Here is an 18781-nt window from a genome sequence, read left to right on the forward strand (position 1 = left end):
AATGATCTAAGCATACATACATACATACATAGGGACAGACGCGGGAAACGACCTTATACATAGTACTAATGAAGTACATATACTGTTCAGGACTAACAAAACAACAAACATTAAATAAGTAGGTATTCAAGTATCTATCTGACCAATTTAATTCCAAAGTATCTGAGAGCGCGAAATCATTCGGCTTATGGTAACGCGTGGGCCGTGGGCAAGATATATAAAGTAACATAATTAACCTTGATTCTAGATCATTTATTAGTAGAGATAACTTAAAACGGTTATTGAGGCTTAACGATAATAGTTACACATATACCCTTGCGAACTAATTTCTTCGCAATAATTTGATTGTGTAGAACATTATGTATGTATCATTAATAGATTTAGCAGCGCACACCAATAACCAATCTTTTTAGGCATGTTTTTCATAACTTGGGATACTCTTATTGTCAGTCTCAGTCCCGAGCATGTGCATCGTATAATAATTCTCTTATGTATTTGACATGAACACTAACTGAAATATATCAGTATAAATAATACAGTTAGTAGTCTGACTGAAACTGAAACTTTAATATTATACTGACAGCTTTAGTTAAGTTTAAAATCATAGCATAATATTATCCTGTTCATACTTTGAGGAGTTTAAAATAATTATACAGACAGCACTGACAATTTTTTTGTCTCTTACTAACATTACCGATCAATAAACCGTCCTTGTCATACGTAGTGCAGGAAAACGACAAAAAGTTAGTTTGATTTTGACAGCAAAGAGAAGTGAGTGTGTTGTTGGTAATCTGAAAATAAAATAAATTATCATGCCCAAGAAACTAAAAGTTGTCGTAAAATCCTTGTATTCTCATGAGATTCGTAAAGATGTCAGTTTGGAAAATTTAAAGTCATTAAAGCTTGAAGATGCTTGGCCTTTCATCAGAGAAGAAATTGAAATAGAAATTGGTAATAGCCAGCTTGTCTGTATACCCCATATTACTGAAGCTGATCTTTATAAAGTCACGTCTCTTTTTGTACCAAATGAGAAACCAATAAATGGTAAAATGTTTACACCATTGGGAGAGCTTAAGAAGAATATAAATCAGGCTAAATCGAAGCCTGAATATGTGAACTGGCTTGAGGAAAGTGATTTTCAAGATCCTAGTTTTAAATTTCCTCACGAAAGCGTTAAGGTAGGTACCAATTATTAAGTTTTTTTTTTGTAAAAACCATAAATTAGAAAAATATTTCGTAACTATTTCACGCTGTACTTGACCTTGATCCGTCCCTCGCTTAACTCCCGAAGGTACGTTGACTGTATGATAATTCTAAGTAAGTCCTTTCTTATTATTACAAACATTGTACCTACGTGCTATCGTAAATGCAAATAAATCTAACATGTATCAATTAATAAACAGTATATTTTTTGATATTTTTTGCTCATGCAATTTATGATTTTCCAAATGTTACAATATGCATATTTATTAGCTGTGAGTGTGCTTATAAATGGCCATATGCTTATAATTTGATGGATTACAATTACATATTTATCAGGTTTTAGAGTTCAATTACTAATTTTATAATATAAGCATAAATTAGGTAGTCATGATGTTGCATTAATTTATATTACTAGGGTAAAAATTTGCCTTTTTTTCGTAGACAATTTTGTAAGAAACTGATAAACTGAGATTATATATTATATGATTGTGCATTTATACACTTATATACACTATTTGCTTTGTGATTCCACAAAATATTGACATAGAAGTGACGACGATAATCTATTCACAAATTCGCCTTCTCTTTGATTACGTCTGAACAAACGGTCTTAACACGAAAACGCGAATCTCAATTCTCAATGCGAAAAGTGAGAGAACTGAGCACACATGCGTCTTTGTTATCTCCTTCATCACCTCGCTGATTGTGCAATGCTGTAAATGTACCCTAACATGCAAGGGATGGGATGGGATGGCTCTTAATGTACATTTGATTTTGCAGATTACTCTACAAGATGAATCTATAAAGAACAAAGTAAGAGTGATTATGGTTAATTTCACAAAGACCACAATTCCAAAGGACAAGGACTTAGTCAATAATATTTATTTGGACACAGATAAAATTAAAGGTAAGTGACTCATTTCACCAGAATGTTCAAAACATTGAATCTTATGCGTTGAGGTATCATTATGCATAGTTATTTAAATATCAATTGTTTATGCATAATGGGAATTTAAAATTTTGTTTTAGATTTACAAGGCAAAAAGTCTGTCTATATGATAACCAGTGTGCTCATGGCAAAGACAATTGAATTCAGAGTAACTCGGGGAACATCATCTAGAATCTTCCATTTGGGAAATGCTTCTCCATTAGTATTTGGCCTGGAAGAGTTTGTAATTGATGATGATGGAAAACTCATTGCTAAAGTAAGTTGATAATTTTTAATTCACATAGCATTTTACTGAGACATAAGTTAAAAATATGAATGTGTGAGACATAAATTTAAAACAACAAAACTCCTGAAAGCTTTATTATATTTTTATATACACTTGTGATAGCAAAACATGTAATTTTTATGATCATTCATTTATCTCTAGATAAAAGGATGATTCATTTTGTAAATACAGATTACAGTCATACTTTTAGTTGTTCTATATTAATACTTCACAATTCACAGATGAGTGATAATATGATTTAAATTTTTTATACTTGGGACGGGAGCTAATATTCAGAATTAATATTTAAATTTTAACCATGAAGTGTTAATAAATAGAGACTAATAGTGTTATTGTAAACTTGAACAATGGAGACTTGTGAAGTAGTACTTCATATAGTTTATTGTGCAACACTACAACACTAGTATATTTAAAATACCTGGAATTACTGCTATATTACCTGATATTTTATTAACCTTAATATCAATGTGTCACTTTGTTTGTCCGCAATGGACTCACAGACTCAAATTTGCACACCATGTGTAGCTTATCCATCTTAAAAGTGTATTATAGTGGAAAGGTTATAGTTTGTATTATTTCAATTACAATAAATGAATAAATACCTGGGTGGAGTGGGACATGCAGGTTGTCTTCAACAATTTTGAATCAGTCTAATCGAGAACCTCCTCCTTTTTTGAAGTCGGTTAACAAATATAACATCATATATGTTACTAACTGATGGATTATCAAGTTAACCATGGCAAAAGTTGGCAATGAAAGAGAATGATGACATTATACTCAAGGTCCTTCTAAAATAATAGCTAGATGTTATCTATGAATGTGCAAAATATGTCTTTTGTATTACATATTATCATTTAAAGAATTGGAATGTTTATTTATTACAATGGTAGTAGAAAGTATAATTTGTTTTAGAATACAAACCACTTTTCAATTCCAGTAATTGCTACAACTAACGGTCCGCCCTGGCTTCGCCCGTGGTACATATATAGCTTATAGCCTTCCTCAATTAATGGGCTATCTAACACTGAAATAATTTTTCAAATCGTGCCAGTAGTTCTTGAGATTAGTTCGTTAAAACAAACAAACGAAACCCTTCAGCTTTATAATATAAGTATAGATTTAGAACTTATTTTAATTTTTTAATTTACAAAATGAAATAAGATTCTCAATAATGTCTAAATTTAGTTGATTGATAATATGAACATGGCCTTGTTTTTCTTTAATGTTGTTGCCCTAAAACATTGATAATACTCTGTGTATTTAACAGGTTATTGTGTGCGAAAGAACAATGTTTTAGCATTTTAGAGATTTATTTGTACTATATAACAACAAATCTGTTTGTTTACAAATTTAAAGGAATTTGTATTCAATTTGCTGATTAGTTTGCATCTACATCTACTACATCTTAACTACAATGTAGGCATGTTTAAATGCATGGAATATACTTGGTGCAAAGTGCATCATAGATTAATTGAGAATCTTTATATGGCTAAATGGACACAGTCATTAGTGGCGTGGACTATGAACTCGCGTATGCGTGACTCCGGACTCGTGTCCATATGTTAAACATTACTCGTAACTGACTTGTCCACTATTTTAAGAAATAATATAATGAAAAAGAAGTTCCAAGATTGTTTCCCTCTGTTTCATAGATTTGCACTTGAGCTTTAGCTAATCTGAAAGTTAAGGGTGTTACTGTTTCTATGACATTTTTGTTGGCTAATTAGCTGGATCGCATTATGAATCTATGAATACAATAACGTTATGGAAACTTTAATAATGATGCTGCTGCTTATGAAAGGTGCAGAATATGGCTGCAAGCCCTATCAACATTTCGCTGAAATACCAATTGCCGGATAAAAATCTACTTAAGAAATAACTATAGTCTAGGTAGTAATATATTGACATAAATACCTTAATATACGGTTATGTAGTCAGGGCTTTGTAATTACCGAGCGTAGGTCACTTTAAGGTCTTATTGACACAGATGTAGGTATTGTGAATGTTAGCGCTAACTTTATGTAGGTCACCGTAAAATGTTACATGTAGTTAGATTATAATCTACCGGTATTTATAATTTTGCGGTGACATATTAGATCAATGAGTGCGCTCGTTTATACAATACAATAGTAACATTGGAAACGGATTCAATTGCTAAACTGTTAAAATATATATATTTATATCAATAACGCAAAATTTTGATCGATTCTTAAAAAAATTAATAACATTAAAATGTATATAAATCATCAAGATCTTCCATTTGTTCCGCATAGTTTTTAAAATTATGACATCATGGTGCATTAACTTTGCCTAAATGATTTTAGAGCAAGAGATAAATATATACCATATACAAGTTCACAATCGATTTTTCAGGAGATTTTCATAAATATACTTTCTTTTCTATTAAATGCAATTTCTTGATAAATAAAATAATGCAGATCGGCAAGTATCATACAATAGCAGTAGACGATAACTGACTTTATTATAATATAAAATCATTCAAGATTAGATAACCTACTTGATAACTGAGTGAATATTTAGCATATCATTCTACACTAATTGAACTAATTAGTGTGACTATATGTATTCAAGCTACATGTAAATATTATAAGAATGTCGTAAAGAAGGAGTTTAGTCTGGAACTATGAATAAACATAGATATTATGTTATATATGGATGTGTGGTATCTTGGTATGTTCAAATTAATTGATATGGTCAAGGTAGTTATTAATAATTGTATACGTTGGCAATCTGAGGTGTAACCAAAACAGAGATTGGTTTAAATCTAGACCTAGTATTTTGGCAAAAGGCCCAACATTGCTAAGAGACTTTAATGATTTTGTTCATGACTACAAGGATATTTTTATTGCGTTCCTAAAAAAATTAATATGTAAGTAAATTTATATTTGTCTCATTTTCTACCACAGGTTTCACGGTACAGCAAAACACATATTAGGCAAATTTAAATAATATTATGTTGAGAAATTTTGAAAGAATAGAAAAAATTTGATCACGAGGCAGGATTCGAACCTGCGTTTCTTGCCTAACCGTAGCAACGTAGGCAAGAAACGCAGGTTCGAATCCTGCCTCGTGATCAAATTTTTTCTATTCTTTCAAAATTTCTCATTTATAAAGCATTTCAATGCTATAAAACTAAAAATTAAATTTAATATTATGTTAATTATTTTCCTCGGGTACATTATCACAACATAGTATAAATCAAAGTCGCTTCCCGCCGTCTATGTTTCTGTCTGCTTAGATCTTTAAAATTACGCAACAGATTTTGATTTTTTTTTTATATATATAGATAGAGTGCTTCAATAAAAAGGTTTATGTGTATAATAACGTCCATTAAGCTACTCCGAATTTAACGCGTTCGAGGCCGCGGCCATCAGCTAGTATACTATGTATATATGGAGGAAGTAACGAAGTAATTACAACTCGCATACCACGCTTATTGACCAGTGCGTGCATCGTGAACCTCTATCGATGTTATGTTATCAGTAACTTATTAATGAATACAATATATTCCTCGATATACATTTTTTTTTCCGATTCACCATGACTCGATCAAAAATATGTGTTATATTAATTGGTCGATATTTCACACCTATTTCGTATTTATATCGCGATTGGCTATCTATTACCTATAGCTAGTTCCCGGCTGATCCGTGATAAAAATATAGAGTTTGACACTTTAAAAATGTGGCTTTATATTGGTTAAATAAATAATTTTCTAAATTAGTTAAGCACATCCGAAGATATCCGCCTACAACCCGTATGATTAGTCTATAAGTAAATATTACTATTGTAGTGCTATCTTATGTATATATTCGTATGTAAGTGTAATATGGTGTGTAAACAAAGTAATTCCCCGACGTATGCGATCGGGGTGTGTCTGTATAAATAACAGCGATTGGCTAATCAGCAAGGTTATAAATCCATATTTTATCATATTTCAATTAATTAACCTAGAGGTTATCTTTTATGTGATTTAAATATGAATAGCGTAAAATGATAAACCGGATTGTCGCTGTGACTGCTGACGTGTTCGCTATTGTATTATCTTTTGCGCTGTAAACCAAGTCACGTAGATAAGTACCTACTTTATTATAATGCGATTCTATAAAGGTGCATTTACACATTCGTGCGAATAGCGAGGCGAATAACGAACACACACAATGTGTAAATAGTGCTCTTGCTATTTGTCTAGATTCGTGTGTGTCTTTTCGAACGTAAACATATGAACGAGAGAGGAAAGTAGAGACCATAAAAATATGAAACACGAACTTACTGCACTATTCACGAATAACAAAGCGAAACGAAGCCCATACATATGTATGGGCGTTGATTTAACTTAAAACCGTCTAATCAGTTCAGATGAGTAATATATGTGATACATAGAAAGAATAAAAATCATACGTACTTAAAAATATTTGTTCTCATTAATATATTCTACGCGTATCACTTTTAATTTTTTACTGAGTGGTCGTATTTCTATATTGAAATATTGTATGGATTCCTATGTGGCTTCTCTTAGTCTAGGTTAGATTGTTAGATTACTTAGGTTTTAGACGAAAAAAAATTGATGTGAATTGAATACATCAATTATTTTAATCATATTTTGTATAAAATATTTTTTATAATGGAAGTATGATAAAGAAAAAAAAAGAAAAACAAAATTTAGGTTCCACCGAGATTTGAACTCGGATCGCTGGATTCAAAGTCCAGAGTGCTAACCATTACACCATGGAACCGTTGTTCGGAGTCTTGAATTCGTCGATAAGTTTCCGTTAGGTAATATGAAATAAAAAACTTGATATAATTAAGTACGTGTAGAAGTTGTTTTTTTTTTGTATCGTTCTAGTTTTTATTCCAGTTGATGGGGTCATTAGCATTAAAGAAATTTCATTGAACCCCGATGTGTCTATATTATAGCGATAAACATAAATTATTTTATTAGATAACTAGTGGCGCGCTCCGGCTTCAGCCGTTGTACGTCTTCTCTGAAAACTTCCTTGCACCTTAACAGAAAAAAAAATACCCGAAACGGTCGAGCCGTTCGAGTTTCACGCTTAGCAACACATTTCGCGATTAATTTACATATAAAGATTGTTTCTTTACAGGTACCAGTGACTATAAAATCAAAGAGTCTTCATTGGAAAAAGTTGGATCCCTCGGACCAATTGTTCATCGTCAACAAGCCGGTAGAGTGTGAAGAGTAATCTCAGTATTAAAACCTAATTGGATTGAATCGTAGGGCCTACAAGGGCTTGCATTTCATAAAATACTTAAGTATTGTAATGCTTAGAAGGCAGTTCTGTGAAGTAGGCAGTACCACACTGGTCTGTGTTTAAAAATTATATTGAAGGTAACTAAATACTACTAGATAAAAAATAACCAAGGCTTATATGCCTTAAGTAGTTATTTTTTATGTGTACATTAAAAAAACCTTCCTAACATTAAAAATTAAGGTTTAGATTTTGCACTGCAAGTTGCTGCAAGCAAATTTTAAAATAAAAGTATTGTATTGATTACAATATTTTCAATAAAATGATCATAGAATAATCAATGAAAAAGTTTTATTTTTATTCATCTATTACAAAAATACATGTAATTTACGACTATGATGAATGTAAGAAACTGTATTGCCATTGAGAAATTAACATGTCATTAAACTTGATGACATTACTAAAAAAGGATATTCTGTATTTAGATTTTATTTAGGCCCTAGGTAATACTTATAGGTACTTAGTTGAATGTTTGTTGCATAGACATGACAGTGTCTTAGAAATCGTTAATTAAATCAACACACACATTTTTCGTCATTTTCACGCACATATTTATTTAAACATTCCAGCACTAAAAATTATCTTTCAAATTATTTAATCTGTGATTATTTGTGTACCATTTATCAACTGTTCATTTATTTTTAAGATTTTGTGATCATTAAGTACTTAATGTGATTATTTTTAACCGATATATTGTTGTGTATCAGTATTGAAATAAACTTGATCGAGTGTACCTTGCTTTTTTACTTATCTTACCTTTCTACACATTTTTTTTCATATAATAAAATAATTGTGTGATACATTGTTAAAAATAGGGCCTAAATTACAATTATAATAAGATATAAATGCACTTATTTTCAATTTAAAAAGCAACATTTGCAATTAATTTCATGGAACTATGATGACATAATCACTGTGGGCCATGTAATGATCGAATAATACAGATAATTTTTTTATATATTTTTAATAAGAAATGTAGTAATATATTTTTAATATTTTTTAATTGTCTTTCTAATGAGGGCCATTCTTTGCTTATGGGCTTCTGTAACTGCAGCTCTTTTGTATGGGCGCAACTCATCATTACCAAAACCAGGGATCCACATATTCCATTGTCTCTCTGTAAATTGAAAATGTTATTATCAATGAATCGAATATGGTTTGAACTAAATACAAACTTGGGTCAAATATTTGGTAAAAACAAAAATAAATCTGGAGTTCAGTCTACATATTTTTGTTTTCTAGAAGATTATGTACCTACTAACTTTATTACTTTTTCTTTTGAGCAAATGCAAATTTCTCATAATACTACTACAGGTATCTAAATTTTGTTGAGGTAAGTTTCATTGAGGTAAGAAGAACATTCCTTAACTCAATTTTGTAAATTGCAGGCTCTTTACAGGAATGACTAAGATTTTTACAATATATTTACAGGGCTTTTATTTAACCTATTATTTTTAATCACATGAAAGATTGATTGCAGAATGCCAATAATGTTATTGCAATGGTACTAATAAAATATCACATTAACAATACATAATTAGATAATTCTAAATAAGAATTGCAATATAATAATAATATAAATAGGTAATACCTAAGTGTAATTGTACATCTCTCAGCTCCACAGTAGGAGCATGTCTATGTTTGGCGAGGGAGCATGCTGCATTTAATGTAGTATCAATAAAATCATCGGCTAATTGCAGTAGCATTTCTTCTACTTCTTCATCTAATTGCACTGTCGGGTCCACTTCTCTTACTAGTTCTTGCAATCTTGGTCTACTTAATAGCTGAAATAAAATTTGGCATTACACATTCTACTTACATTCTGCTTTTAGCCAAAACCATAAAAATGATTGAATTAATTAGAAAGTTATTGCATCAAAAGCTATCTCACATCTATATCTCTAGCTATTGTCTGTAAACAAAATTAGTTGTATTCATAATAAATTTTGAAAGAATAGAAAAAAATTATCACGAGGCGGGATGTTGTGATGAGATAGTTGTATACATTCAACATTGTCCCGTTTACCTGTGTTGTCTGATCTCCAGAAGAGTTTTGATTACTTTTAGAATTAACTTGGGCCTGCCCCATAGGGCTGTGTTGAGACGGAGATCCTTGTATAGAAGAAGATTGTAGTTGAGGACTTTGCAATGGGTTATTCACATATTGAATTGTTCCTTGGTTCATTGTTCCTATTGTCGGCATATTAGCTCCTTGAATCGAGCCGCTCGACATTATAATATATCACCGACCAGATCCAGAATTTTGTACGGTAGAGTGGGTGTTGGTGTTTTCTTCATTCAAATTATTGTTAACCTTCATTAATAACTTTTTAACAACAAAGTTGCGAAAATAAAAAGCGTCAGATTGTATCTACAAAAGACACAGATCACTGAATACTAATTGACGTTTGTATATTGTCAAATGTCAGATGACACAAAACTATCGGTGAGTACCGAGTTATCAGTGAGTAGCATAAAGACCACAGTATAATAGAATCATAAAACAGATTATATACTAGCACCTTCGTGAATGGCACGTTTGATTTTGAATTACGGAGGTGCATACCTACTACCTTGACAAATAAATTCTATTGATTTAAGTTTTTACAATATTAGTAAATAAGCATTTTATTTATTCTGTACGTATCATGTTTTCGATGAACACGTTTTTTGTTTTAAAATAATCATCCGTATATCAAAGAGAGAAGACGTTATAGTATCTTAGTACATTCATTTAATCCCCAAATAATGTCAAGGTAGTATCACCGCAGGCTTACATTTGGCATACTTTTTTGCACCGCAGACCGCCTTTTGTACCATTTTGTATTTTTTTTTTTCATCTGTGTTTATTGTGATAGCAGAATAAAGAATTTAAACAAATAAATAAATACTTTTACTTAAGTTTTAATGGCTTTAGAAGAAAACAACTCATTGTGTCACAAAATATATTGCTTATATTATTAGGATTCCTGGCTTTGTGGTAGTAGTATTGTATTATGATCGTTATTATTTTGCGATAAAACTAATCTATTTCATCTTCTAAAGAAGATGAGATATCCGACATGTCGTCTTGACTTATAAACTTGTCTTCAGGTATTTTATCCATTTTCATATCGGCGCAAAAGGCCTTTAACGCCATTCTCATATCCCAATTATGAGCTCGAAGTCGGCTGAAAAATTCAATACATAAAAATAATTAAGCTGTCGAAAGGGTTTAGCAAAGTAAGATGCACATAGTTAAAGAAATGAAAAAATTAAATAAGAAAGAGCATGTAAAGGTTTACTTAGAAAAAACAAGTTTATATAGCTATAATTATGAACACTCACACTTCGACTTCCGATCTTCGGAGTTGAGTATAATGAGTGAAAGCCCTACAAATAACATCACGCTCTTCAGGGTCTGGGTTTATAAGAGTTAGTTGATTTTCGTGTCTAACAGGATTCTGAAATAAAAATTATAAAATTAGATGTTATATAATTTAGTATGATAAAAGATATATTTTTAACGGATAAACATAGTTAGAACAAGGTATAACAGTATATGCACCTTGAAACTGCTTTCTTTTAATTCTTCTGTTGCAAATGAAATAGAAAACATTTCCTTGGCAATATTGTATACTGATGTATCACTGACAGTGTAGTGGTTGAATATAAATGTTCTTCTAAAGTTGAAAAACCTTTCTCCACCTGGATTGACACTAGTTTCCTTGTATACTCCATCTATTATTATATAAAGGAATTGTTTCTGAAAAAACAATATTTCACTATTATAAAATTACTCTGGTACATCTGGTACAGAGTTTGGAACATAAAGAGATCTCTTTATGAAATGTTTAAGATTTAAGTCTATTGGAGGCTGAAAGAAACAAAAAATGGTCAATCAGGTACAATGTAGTTGTTGAAAGAGTTTGTAATTTTTGAGTTTATTCATTACAAACATAGCTACAAAAATTGCTATCGAAATTGATTAGATTGTATAGTGTAGACTTTAGACTTACGTCGTGTCGAAGAACATCAATTGTAAATGTAGTGGGATCGTGCAAAGTTTCTGGTAACTGACGTAGTACAGAGACAATAGCACTTTTTTTCTTGTACCACCTTTTATGACTCAGTATTAACTGTCTTTTTACTGGATTTAATATATTTCTTGAGTGCATAGCAAGTTTGGGCATTGTTAAATCCTCTGCTTCTATAAAGTATTTTACTCTTGTTAAAGCAGTTGCTAGACCTAAAGTATTTTCCCTTAAGGCATTCACTTTGGTGCCGGTCAAACTCGTGTCAGTTGTTTTAACGGCATCGCGATGCGCATGAAGAGGAATGAGCTAGGCGAATTTTATTATGGCCTTGCAATAGATCTTTTTGAGAGTGGATTATGGTTGTGGGTATAACTATTGTCACTGTTTTATCTAGCTTCAATATAGTTGCTTTCTGTTTTTTACAAATTGTCTAAATTTATTCATAGAAATAAAATGCTTAATGCTTATATATATAACTGTCAGCTAGTTCCTTTTTTTTCAATTTGCTTTAAACCATTATTCTCAAAATCAAAGAAGGTTTTTAATTTAAAGGTAATTTCCATTCTTTCAAAATTTTTCATTTGAATGCTATAAAACAATGTTTTTTTAAGTTTATTTTTGTTTATACCTGTAAAGTTTGTAGATATAGACATCTGTGCATTTGCCTCATAAAACATATCAATTTTTTCTCGCGTTGAATCATAATGGGAGAAGTACAGTGTAACAAACTTTTCAACTATCATTTTTGTCTTCTTGTCTGGTGTTGTCACAAACGTTTTGTAAAATGGCATCATTATTCCGTAATTACTAATTCTTATACCATCCTGAAATTTTTATTAAATTTTTAAAAATATGTATGAACTGTTACATTACACATAAATATTAATTACAGTTAAAACAAATTACTGATACAAACTTTGATTAAAACCCCAATCACTTCTCAATCAATATTTAGATTTATTTTACTTACCAATTCCATTAACCTTGGAAATTTTACAGTTATTTGTTTTATGTAAACTAATGGGTCAACATTTTGACAGAGAGGATTTCCTTCTATAGAGAGCTTCTCAATTCTACTGCTTACTCTTTGAAGCTCTACTAGTGATGGTATCTAGAATTTAAATAGTAATAGTAACCACTGGCTCAAGTAAGTACATATAGATAACAAAAAAATTTGGTATCTTACTTCAATAATATTAATACTTTACAAACATATATTATGTACATCAAATTTTTGACTTACATTATTATAACTTAGATTTATTCCCAATAAATTTCCTTTGATAAAAAAATTAAGTATTTCAAGTGGAATCTGACTGCAAAAAATAATAAATTAAATATTAAATTTACTAAAATGCAAGATTTTAAATCAATTCAAAAATATTAGTTACCTCAAATTATTGTTGCTTAAGTTTAAGTATTTAGTGTCCCTTCCTATTTTTAACATTAGAACCTTAAACTGTGCTAATAGCGTAATTTTATAAAAATGTATTTTTTTATTATTGAACTCTGAAAAGTGACAATACTCATTAATAAATAAATAAAGTAAAAGTGTGAACTTAAGACGCACTTTTATGATGGTCTGGAAAGGCTATTTATTGCAATGTACATAATATATTGTATAAACATTACAATAGAATAATTCAAAACAAAATGCAATTATAAATACCTTACCTGGATCATTACAGAAATTCGATAAATTTAATTCACAGTTGCTCAAAAATCTCGAGTTAACTATTTGTGCGACAATATCTTCAACTGAAACTTCTATTTCAAATAACTCGGTTGATGTTTTATCATTGAGAAGTATATCTAGACTGCACATGTTTCTCATATAGGGAAAAAGAAAGTCTAGTTTTACTATTTTGCTTACAAAACTAAGGCTGCTTGTATAAAACGTGGTTATTCCATTTTGTGTAATGAAATTTACAGGGACAAATGTAGCTACGAAAAAGGTGGATAACACTTCAAATAGATTGATTTCGTTGTCGGTCCAATTGTGCAACTGAAAAAGTTATATTGAATAATTATTATAGAATAATGAGGCATACATTTTAAGTAACCGTAAAGTAAAGTAAAAAAGTGTTTACCAGTATTTTATGAAAACTATGTTTATAAACATCATCATCAGTAGCTAAACAATTTTCTAAGTATTCAATTATAGCTGGTGTTACGGTTACTCTGTTAAGGAGGAGCTTCTTGTAATTTATTGTATTCATTTTTCATTAAGTATTTCTCTTTAACATTATAATTAAACTTATTTTATTCACATATTATATTTAATTCCTAATGTTGTCAATTGTAAACAATACAGAGTATAGAATATATATAACAATATAGTATATACGTAAACAATTCTTTTCCATAGATCATATTATAATACAATATTAGAATATTTCCTTAAAGCACATATTAAGGACCTAGGTTGGTAGGTAGTTTCGGTTTAAAATCATCGATCAATAAAAACAATGTTTGTTATTATTGTTTGAGGTTTTATGTTAAACATTTATATCAATGTTGTCATTTTTCCCTGTTGAAATTTACAAGTGCTTTCAAAAGTTGATAATTTAATTTTAAAAGGAACTTTTTTAGTTTCCTAAATCAGTAATGCAGTTAGAAAATTTGTCGTTTTCTTGGTGAAAGCAATGTAGGATAGTATTGCACCATCAAGTCAGCTAAAATAGACCAAAGTAATATACTGCATACTCTTTGGACCAAAGAGAAATTTGAACTAACTTGCTGCTTGTCATTCTCAAACGTCAAAGTCTATTCAATTGCTATTTGCTATTTGTAAATTGTAATCTTAATCTGTATTCTGTGATTATAATTTGTATTTTGTCACTTGCGGTGCGGGCGTTCGTCTTTGTTGTTCGTTAATAACAAAATTGTTTTGTATTTGATTTTGAGATAAAATATATATAATGAAATCTGCATTAGTCCCTATCTGTAAAATTTTAATATTCGTTTTAGTTTTTATGAGTGTTGTTAATTATGTAGTCATAGGCAGCACACCTCCAAAAAAACTTCAAATTGGAGTAAAAAAGCGTCCTGCAGAATGTCCCATGAAGAGTAGGAAGGGTGATCTTCTGCACATGCATTACACGGTAAACCTTGGATATATTTTATACAATGCAAGAGGCAGAAAGGAGGAAATTACGTTTTATCATAAATATAATATTTAATAAAACGAGAATCCAGGTTATATAAATATATAGCTTGTCTTGTTCTGATACTTCATTCTTCATGTCTTATTATAAGCTTTATCATTGTAGTTTGAGTAAAATCGAATTCAATAGTTTTTATGTGAAAGAGTAACAAACATCCACTTATCCATACATAAAAACTTTTGCATGTATGTTAGTAGGATTAAAGAAGGGTTATAGTGATCAGACATATAACCAGATTGTGCTAAAAATTAAAATCCACACACCTAAAAATTCATTAATACTTTTTTCAGGGTACATTAGAAGATGGCACAGAGTTTGATAGCTCAATTCCAAGAGGAAATCCATTAACATTCTCTCTTGGAGCGGGTCAAGTTATAAAAGGATGGGATCAGGGATTAATTGGAATGTGTGAAGGTGAACAAAGAAAACTTGTGATCCCTCCAGAACTGGCATATGGAGAAGCTGGAGCCCCACCAAAGATACCTAAATCAGCAACTTTAACATTCCATGTAGATCTCGTTAAGATTGAAAGAAAAGATGAACTTTAAGTAACTTAATAAAACTTTTTGTAAGCATTGTGTATGTATAATACATTATGTAGTAAATGATCTTTTATTTTCTTATTTTAATTTTGACTGTAGCAATCTTAATCCAAGACTAATTAGAAATGTAAATGTAAATGTGTACAGCAAAATGACGGGTACTTTGGGGTTTAAATTTCTCAAAAGTTTGGTAAAGGCTTCCAAACCAAAGGGTAAAATTATTACCAAGATCGCTATCTGTCTGTCCATCTGTCCATCTGTCCATCTGTCACTAAGCGTTATCTCATGAGCTTTGACAGACAGAAAGATAATGCATTTCTGAAAGCAAGTACTCACGTCTTTAATCGGATTAGTAAAAAAATTATTGGCGTCCATACTTCATACAGTTCATACAGGTACATAGATTTCTGCTCAAAAATGTGTATTTTTACTAAGGGACATAGACGTTATATACTAAAATCCACACTACGTCCATGGTTTTTACTCTTTTCCATATGAATAACAATAAACGTCTTGCGCTTGGAGACCTTTACAATATAGAAAATACAATAATTAGCACTCAATATTTTTATTAGCCCTCATAATTTGTTTGGTGACAGAAACGCGTAGTACTCTGTGACATCAATAGATATAGGTTTTACAATGATGAGGGGTGACACCACTAGATCTGACATTGACAAATGACAAATAAATGCGAAGCGAATGACAAATAAAAACATATGCAAAATATGTTTGCGGTGTTGTGAAATATTATCCCAGAGTACGTTATATTATAGTGACAAGAATTTTAATATATATCAAGAAGTAAATTATTCAGATAAATTTTAGTTTTTAGTGTAAAGCATGGTTAAAATAATATTTTTACATCCTGATCTTGGCATAGGGGGAGCAGAGCGCCTTGTGTTGGATGCAGCTTTAGCTTTCAAGAGCAAAGGCCACGAAGTCTCTTTTTATACGAACCATCATGATCCATCTCATTGCTTTGCCGAAACAAAAAATGGCACATTTCCAGTAACAGTAGTCGGAGATTGGATTCCACGTTCAATACTAGGAAGGTTTAAAGCGGCTTGCGCATATGTACGTATGGTGTATGCGGCAGTTTACTTGGCTTGGTATGTTATACCCGTACAGGAACCTACGCTTATATTCTGCGATCTCATTTCCTTATGTATTCCGTTTTTGAAATTTGCAAGAGGACCATTCAGAGTTGTATTTTATTGTCATCATCCTGATAAGCTCTTATCGTCTGAAGGTGGATTCTTTAAGAAGTTATACAGAGCTCCATTAAATTGGTTAGAAGAACTGACAACAGCTCAAGCTGATAAAGTTCTTGTAAATAGCAAATATACAGCTAGAGTATACAAAGATGCATTCCAAAATATCAAGGATGTACCAGATATTTGCTATCCTTCAATAAATACAGAATTCTTTATAAATACCATACCAAAAAACCTAAAAGAAGTTGTGCCTGTTGGTACTGATAAATTCATATTTCTCTCTATAAATAGGTATGAAAGAAAAAAGAACTTGCAACTCGCTTTAAGAGCACTAGAGCATTTACGGCATATGTTAAGTGAAGATGATTGGTATAGAGTTCATTTGATAATGGCTGGTGGTTTTGATCCTATAAACTTGGAGAATATGGAGCATTATATAGAGCTGACTGATTTAGCTGCAGAGTTAGATATAGAAGATAAAGTGACATTCATGAAATCTCCCAAAGATATTGAAAAAGTGTCACTGTTGTATCACTGCAATGCATTGGTTTATACTCCGTCAAATGAGCATTTCGGTATAGTTCCTTTGGAAGCTATGTATTACAGTAAGCCAGTGATTGCAGTTAACAGTGGAGGGCCTACAGAAACTGTTGTGAATGATGTCACAGGCTTCCTATGTCCTCCTACAAGCAAGGCATTTGCTAGTGCTATGAACAAATTGATTCTCAACCCACAATTAGGTGTAAAATTAGGTGAATCTGGGCGAAAGAGGTTTGAAACAAAATTCTCATTTGATGCATTTACTGAGCAATTAGATGGAATTCTATCCCGAGAGAGGCAACTTATCTCCGAAGCAAGAGCAATTGAATATGACCAGAGGAAACGTAAATAGCATAAAGATGACACTCCAACAATATTTGATATTGTTTGAGTGTTTATTGTTTCAAGTAAATACTTATGTATACTTTCGAAAAGGCATCGTTGAAATATTCATAATAATTTTTTCATATATTTAAACTCTTGTTCTTGTAGTTATTTACTCTTTAACTGTAAATTACTGCTTCACTTTAATCTCAACTAAGCACAGTCCATATATTTGACCTCTTGGATGATTATAAAGTTGTCCTACTATTTTGTGATATTTGTAAATTGAAATAGATGCTTCAATAATATATGGCTTCATTACCTTGAATCAGATTATTTTGTTATATGACAGATGAATATGGTTAATTATAATATATGAGTGTTGTTATTGGCTATTAATGTAGGTCTAGCCAATTATTTCTACTATGCTTCTGTTGATCTAAATAAACAAAATAGAGATGGTTATATGTTGTGTTTCATTTTGCTTGATGATCGGGCCAATGCAGATTCAGAAAATTTCACTCAAATGAGACATACGTATTTTCTATTATTATAGCTTAGCCTTGTTATCGTGACATACATTTGATTGAATTGAAAGGGAGCATGCATATTGAAATGTTAACGTGTTATAATTTTTTTCATATTAACTGTGAAAAATTGAATTAAGTATATGATTATACTAGCTGTTGCCCCTAGCTTCGCCCGCGCGATCTTAATAAATTTTCATGTTGCAAATTTCATCGCCTATTTTAACCCTTTCGGGGTAGAATTTATCTATATCCCTTCACTATGTCAGTCAGTCATCTTCGAATTATATTATTTTCATTTAGATCATTGTAAGTTCATATATTCGACAATTTGTTTGCCTTCGAATAAATGTGTAAATAATAATATTTTTATTTACGATTTTTATGATCGATAGCCACAATTGTATTTCCTGGTGTAAGTAAAGATAAGCATTAAGTACCATTTGGTAGAATAATAGGGTATATTTTTAACACGCTTTTATTAGCTTGGCCTGTTACTATGTATGGGGTGCACTTTACTGTAGTTCATAACTATCCTAGATAGTTACCAAAGATGATTGTAATATTTAAAAATATCAAGCACCTTACGCTTTTTACTCTGAATTGAACCATTGTGTTAATTACTAAAATTTTATTACAATTTTGTTTTGAGGTGATTCATTATGATTGATTGTTTCATCTGCAACTACAGTTATAATAAACTCTTTGCCATCAAAAAT

General features: G+C 30.8%; 5 protein-coding genes and 1 non-coding gene across 6 annotated transcripts; 3 read left to right on the plus strand and 3 right to left on the minus strand.

The window, feature by feature from the left end:
• Positions 1–687: 687 nt before the first annotated feature.
• Positions 688–8462, plus strand: LOC119828912. The gene is made up of 4 exons (XM_038351226.1): positions 688–1178; positions 1984–2110; positions 2233–2408; positions 7565–8462. Exons 1-4 carry the CDS (start codon positions 813–815, stop codon positions 7661–7663), a joined length of 768 nt encoding a protein of 255 aa, XP_038207154.1. The 5' UTR covers positions 688–812; the 3' UTR covers positions 7664–8462.
• Positions 7124–7195, minus strand: Trnaq-uug. The gene has a single exon. It is a non-coding gene; the product is annotated as a tRNA-Gln (tRNA).
• Positions 7632–10145, minus strand: LOC119828913 (transcription initiation factor TFIID subunit 12). The gene is made up of 3 exons (XM_038351227.1): positions 9756–10145; positions 9321–9513; positions 7632–8846 (listed from the first exon to the last, which is right to left on the minus strand). The coding sequence occupies exons 1-3, from the start codon at positions 9960–9962 to the stop codon at positions 8719–8721; spliced, it is 528 nt and encodes a 175-aa protein (XP_038207155.1). The 5' UTR covers positions 9963–10145; the 3' UTR covers positions 7632–8718.
• Positions 10146–10660: 515 nt separating this feature from the next.
• LOC119828944 (nuclear RNA export factor 1-like) lies at positions 10661–14120 on the minus strand. Its single transcript, XM_038351274.1, has 10 exons — positions 13836–14120; positions 13420–13750; positions 13137–13254; positions 12989–13061; positions 12716–12856; positions 12374–12569; positions 11728–11918; positions 11277–11474; positions 11057–11172; positions 10661–10899 (listed from the first exon to the last, which is right to left on the minus strand). Exons 1-10 carry the CDS (start codon positions 13962–13964, stop codon positions 10752–10754), a joined length of 1641 nt encoding a protein of 546 aa, XP_038207202.1. The 5' UTR covers positions 13965–14120; the 3' UTR covers positions 10661–10751.
• Positions 14121–14507: 387 nt separating this feature from the next.
• Positions 14508–15520, plus strand: LOC119828917 (peptidyl-prolyl cis-trans isomerase FKBP2). The gene is made up of 2 exons (XM_038351232.1): positions 14508–14849; positions 15203–15520. Exons 1-2 carry the CDS (start codon positions 14667–14669, stop codon positions 15458–15460), a joined length of 441 nt encoding a protein of 146 aa, XP_038207160.1. The 5' UTR covers positions 14508–14666; the 3' UTR covers positions 15461–15520.
• Positions 15521–16123: 603 nt separating this feature from the next.
• LOC119828916 (alpha-1,3/1,6-mannosyltransferase ALG2) lies at positions 16124–18000 on the plus strand. Its single transcript, XM_038351231.1, has one exon. The coding sequence runs from the start codon at positions 16298–16300 to the stop codon at positions 17561–17563; it is 1266 nt and encodes a 421-aa protein (XP_038207159.1). The 5' UTR covers positions 16124–16297; the 3' UTR covers positions 17564–18000.
• The last annotated feature ends 781 nt before the right edge of the window (positions 18001–18781 follow it).

Source organism: Zerene cesonia, chromosome 9, assembly GCF_012273895.1.
Source record: "Zerene cesonia ecotype Mississippi chromosome 9, Zerene_cesonia_1.1, whole genome shotgun sequence".
NCBI classification, from domain to species: domain Eukaryota; kingdom Metazoa; phylum Arthropoda; class Insecta; order Lepidoptera; family Pieridae; genus Zerene; species Zerene cesonia.